This window comes from Charadrius vociferus, unplaced genomic scaffold, assembly GCF_000708025.1.
Source record: "Charadrius vociferus isolate BGI_N301 unplaced genomic scaffold, ASM70802v2 scaffold824, whole genome shotgun sequence".
Taxonomy (NCBI): domain Eukaryota; kingdom Metazoa; phylum Chordata; class Aves; order Charadriiformes; family Charadriidae; genus Charadrius; species Charadrius vociferus.
In genome coordinates, this window is record NW_009647956.1 from 122,684 (window position 1) to 127,202 (window position 4,519).

Here is a 4,519-nt window from a genome sequence, read left to right on the forward strand (position 1 = left end):
GGTGGAATTCAGCCAACCTGCACTTCTTGGGGTGCTCATCCCGTTTGTTGTTGAACTCCAGGGAGATCTTCGCATCCAGGCCGATGCCAAAGTAGTTATTCATGACGCATTTCTCCGAGAAGAGGCTGAAAGCAGCAGACAGGGAGGGCAAATTGGGAGGCAGCTGCATGCGGGCAACTGCTGGGCTGGAACCAGGGGATGGGGTATGAAACCCGCCGGAGCTTCGGTGTCAGCCCCCAGAGGGGCTGGCGCTGGGAAGCCGGCAGGGCTGACTGCAGCCCCCTCAGTCCCCGTGGTGGGACACCTGTGGTGCAGCCGGGACCTGCCCGCACTGGGCAGGGGGGGAGCCCCCAGCTCACTGCGTGAGCACAGTGCTGGCCAAGGGGCTGGCAGCCACAGGTCCTGCACCAGGCACATGCAGGCTCCGCCAGCATGGCCAGGCCAGGAAGGGCTGGGCACCAGGGATGCCACGCTGGTGGGCAGAGGATGCCCCAGCCACCATCTCCAAGAGGCAGCGTGGTCCCAGCTCTGCTCCTGCTCCGTGATGGTCAGCAAGGGTGCGTCAGGGACCCCAGGGCAGGCAGGACCCCAGACTCACAGGGTGCTGGGGTCTTCGGGGAACTGCAAGCTGCCGAAGGTGTCTGGCCGGTCTAGGATGATGGAGGAAGACGCAGAGGTCACTGTCTCCTGCCGGGAGCCTGGACAATGGGGAAAGGAGGCAGCTGCTGAATTGGCTATTACCCTTAGCCCATCCCACAGCTTAGCCCCATGCCCCCCCAAAAAGCTATGTGCCCCATTAGCAGCTTACTGAGCCTCTCCTCCTCCTTGTTGAGCTCCTCCGAGCTGTCCTTCCTGCTTGGGCCCGCGCTGCCCCGGTAGGCTTGGGTCTGCTTGTTCTGCTCATCCACAGCTGGATGCAAAGAGAGGCATGACAGTGTGTCCTGGGCAGCCCCGTGGCCCTGTGCCCCCTCCCTGCATCAGCCTTGTGGGCTCGTGCCAGGCACTGCCCAGGGTGGCACCTCTGCCCTGCACTGGGGACCTCCCTCAGCCACACCGCACATCAGAGAAAGGCTGGTACCCACAGCACCGCTGCCACCCCAAGGAATGAAATGGGGAAACCAAGGCACAGGTCCAGCACCAAGCTGTGGTGGCTCTGCAGCCCGTGCCAGGCTGCTGCAGCACCACGCAAGCTGCCAGCCCCCGCAACCCCCTCACCTTTCTCCGCCTGCTCGATGATTTGTCGCAGGGCTTTCTTCAGGCTGTTCGCCCGCAGCATGAGCTGCTCCTTGGATTTGAAGATGCGAGGCATGGGGCTGGGGTTGAAGCTGCCACCTTTCTCCTGGTCCTTGGTGTCAGCAGGGGTGGCCTGTGCCATTCCCTCGGGGACCACGATGGCCTGAGCCTCCTCGTTCAGCTCCCGCACCAGCGAGTCCAGCTTCTCGTTCAGCATGGCACACTGCAGGACACTCACCACACTCAGCACCCACTGCCAGAGCTGGGTGCTTCCCTGGGCACCCCGTGCTTGCCTGGACATCCCCAGCACAAGGGCACCCCGTCTTTGCCTCGACACCCTGTGTTTGCCTGGACACCTCAAGGGCCCGGGTAGCCCAAGCACAGGGCACCTTGGTGCACGCGTGGGCCACCGGCACAGACCCCGCCATCTCTCCCCTGCCCAGGGGCTGTGCCACCCATCCAGCACACCCCAGTCCCCCCAGCATCCCACCTTCCGTGCCATCAGCTCAGCCTCCTGCTTGTTCTCCGTTGCCCTCTTGTAAGCCCGGCCAACTTCAGCAACGAAGTCGTTGACAGTGCCACAGAGGAACCTGTGGAGGGAAGCAGCAGGCAGGTGAAGACCAGCCGGGCGCTGATGCCAGCCGGGGGGGGTGCTGGGATAACGGCCTCTGGCACCAGGGCGGCAGTGCCGGGGTTATCTGCCAGGCATCAGCACAGCTGGCAGCCGCTGGCGGGCAGAGAGGGGACACCCTGGCCGGGGGGTGCTCAGCGCTCCTGGGGACATGCCCCCCACCCGGCAGAGGGGCTCCGGCACCCCCATGGCCAGCTGCCCCCTTACTTTGCAGATGAGATCACCACCGAGTGCTTGTCCGACTCCAGGATCTTGGCCAGGTGGAAGGCAACAGAGTCGGCATAGTGGGAGATCTGGGCCTGGGGAGGACAGGGGAGGACAGCTGGTGCCGTGACACCCCCCAGGTGCCCCACTCCAGCATGGAGCCTTGCCCGGCCAGCCCTGGGCCGGGGATGAAGATCCCTCCTCGGCCCACTGCCCCAGCCCCGAGGGGGGCCATGCCCATGCCGCCGGGCAGAGGGGATGCTCAGCCACAGCAGGAGGGAAACTGAGGCAAGGGCCGGCTCCCAAGTGCACGTGCCGGGCTGAGACCTGCCAGACTCATTGCATCGCACGCAGCCAGCTGCCAGCCCCCTCACAGCCCCAGTCCCCACACACCCCCTGCACGATCCCACCCTGCGTGCCCCCCAACCAGCTGATGGGGTGAATGGAGACTGGGCCACCAGCCTGTCCGCCCCCATCTCAAGCCCTCAGTCCCCAACAGTGCCCACCTGGATGTTGGATTCCCCATTCTCCTCGTCCTTCAGGGCAGGGGGGGACTGCTTGGGGGCCTCGTAGGTCAGCACACTCCACCTGCCATGCAGAGACCATGGCTGCCTGCCCCCTCCAGGCACCCCAGCACGGGGACACGTGGGCAGAGGATGAGAACAGGCTGCCTTAGAGGTGGCTGGCGGGGGGTGGGCAGAGAGGCTTGTGCCCCGTGCCATGCTCACCGGTCCAGCATCTTGGTGGTGGCCCTTTCCAGCTTCTCCAGGATCTGCAGCAGCTGGGTGTCATCGTCGCACAGGCTGGCCCAGCCCAGCACTCGTGCCAGGTCATTGCCGGTCCCCAGGGGCAGGACGCCCAGCTGGCACTGCGGGAGAGGGATGGGGGCGGGGACTCAGAGCAGCAACACCCCCAGCCCCGCTGTGCCCATCGCTCGCAGCACCCCGGGACATGCGGGGTGGGTCCCTGCTGCGGCGGGTGCCAGTGCTGGTGCTGGGGACGCTGCCAGCCCACGCCGGCGGCATCAGGTGCTCTCACTCACCTGCTTGTGGAGACCAAGAGCATCGATCTCAGAGAGCACCCAGCCCACGCTGCCGTCCCCCCCACACACCAGGATCCGGAAGGTGGAGAACTTCTGGAAGAGGCGCAGCCTGGCGGGGGGACAGGAGAGAGGGGCTGGGGGCTGTGCCGGGATCCCGCCGGGGCCACCCCGCGGCGCCCAGGTCAGTGCTTACCCCAGGTGCGGGCCACCATTCATGAGGTCAAAGACTTGGGCTGGGTTGAGGAACTGCTTGAACTTGCGCAGAAACTTAACACCCTGGTTGTCCCCGCTCTTGGAGTTGACGAAGGCGAGGAGAGGGCTGGAGCAGGTTGAGGGGCAGGTGGCCTTCCAGAAACCTGCAGCAAGCCCAAGTGCGTGAGCCCCCAGCCCTGGCTCCCACCCACCAAGGATGCTGATGGAGACACCTCAGGAGAGCAGAGGCCACATGGAAACCCTGACTGTGCCATGCCCAAGCCAGAAGGTGCTGAGGCCGGGCAGGAGGGACAGTGATTGGGATGCCCAGAGGATGGTGAAGGGTGGGAGGAAGAGTAAGAGATGGCAATGGGGATGGAGATGGGGATGGGGAGGGAGATGGGGAGGGGCAAGGCCAGCACTAGGGCAGATCCAAGTTAGGTTCCTGCTCCATCACTGTCCCTGCAGGCACGAAGTGTGTCACTGAGCTGACTCGTGTTCCCAGCCTGCCATTCCAAAAAGCGCAGTGGTGGTGGGTGCACAAGAGGGTCCATACCTCACGGCAACAGCCCAGCTGGGACCAACCAAGCCAAACCGCACGGGAATGGAGCATGCTCCCACCTGGGGGTGCTCCCAGGGGTGGCACTGGCAGCCGGCGCGACCACAGGGGACCAGCCGCAGCCGGGGGGCTCTGCTGTCACCCCCAGGTCTGCCGCCCGCTCCTACCAGGGCTCCGGCAAGGTGGGTGCGAATGATGCAGAAGCCTTGGGAGGCTTGGCAGCCAGCACCATGCTTTTAAAGAAATGACACGGGGAATGAAATGTGCCCAAGGCAGAGGAGGATCGATAGCTGGCTCACAGCCCGCACCCGCCTCAGGCACATCTTGGCCATCCCGGGCCACAGGCCACGGGCCAGTGCCCACTGGCTCCTTCCTTTGGCAGACGAGCGATGCTGCAGCAGGGGAAGCATCAGCCCTGGCTGCTGCTGGCACCGGCCCCGCAGCCATTGCCCCAGAGCCCTGCAGGGTGTGACCGGGAGCCCCAGTGCCTCTGCCGCACGGGGAGCAGCATCCCCACAGTCCACCACTGCCCGGCCCGGCATCACTCGATCTCCACTCCCAACCCAGCTGAGCAGAGCAGATCAGCAAAGCAAAACACCAGGGGCTGCTGAGTCAGAGCGTGGGCTGCCGCGGAAGAGCCCGCTGCCAGCGGCACCTG

At 65.2% G+C, this 4,519-nt stretch overlaps 1 protein-coding gene across 1 annotated transcript in view; it reads right to left on the minus strand.

Moving 5' to 3' along the window:
* The window catches only part of DGKK (diacylglycerol kinase, kappa), a 25,459-nt gene that overhangs the window by 6,138 nt on the left and 14,802 nt on the right, over window positions 1–4,519 (minus strand). Inside the window, exons 9-18 of the mRNA XM_009883441.1 lie at window positions 3,304–3,466; window positions 3,111–3,219; window positions 2,797–2,936; window positions 2,575–2,656; window positions 2,072–2,163; window positions 1,724–1,823; window positions 1,216–1,456; window positions 809–910; window positions 599–698; window positions 18–125 (exon numbers count right to left, since the gene is read on the minus strand). Of these exons, the coding sequence (XP_009881743.1) occupies window positions 18–125; window positions 599–698; window positions 809–910; window positions 1,216–1,456; window positions 1,724–1,823; window positions 2,072–2,163; window positions 2,575–2,656; window positions 2,797–2,936; window positions 3,111–3,219; window positions 3,304–3,466 (1,237 nt within the window). The remainder of the gene's footprint in view (window positions 1–17; window positions 126–598; window positions 699–808; window positions 911–1,215; window positions 1,457–1,723; window positions 1,824–2,071; window positions 2,164–2,574; window positions 2,657–2,796; window positions 2,937–3,110; window positions 3,220–3,303; window positions 3,467–4,519) is intronic.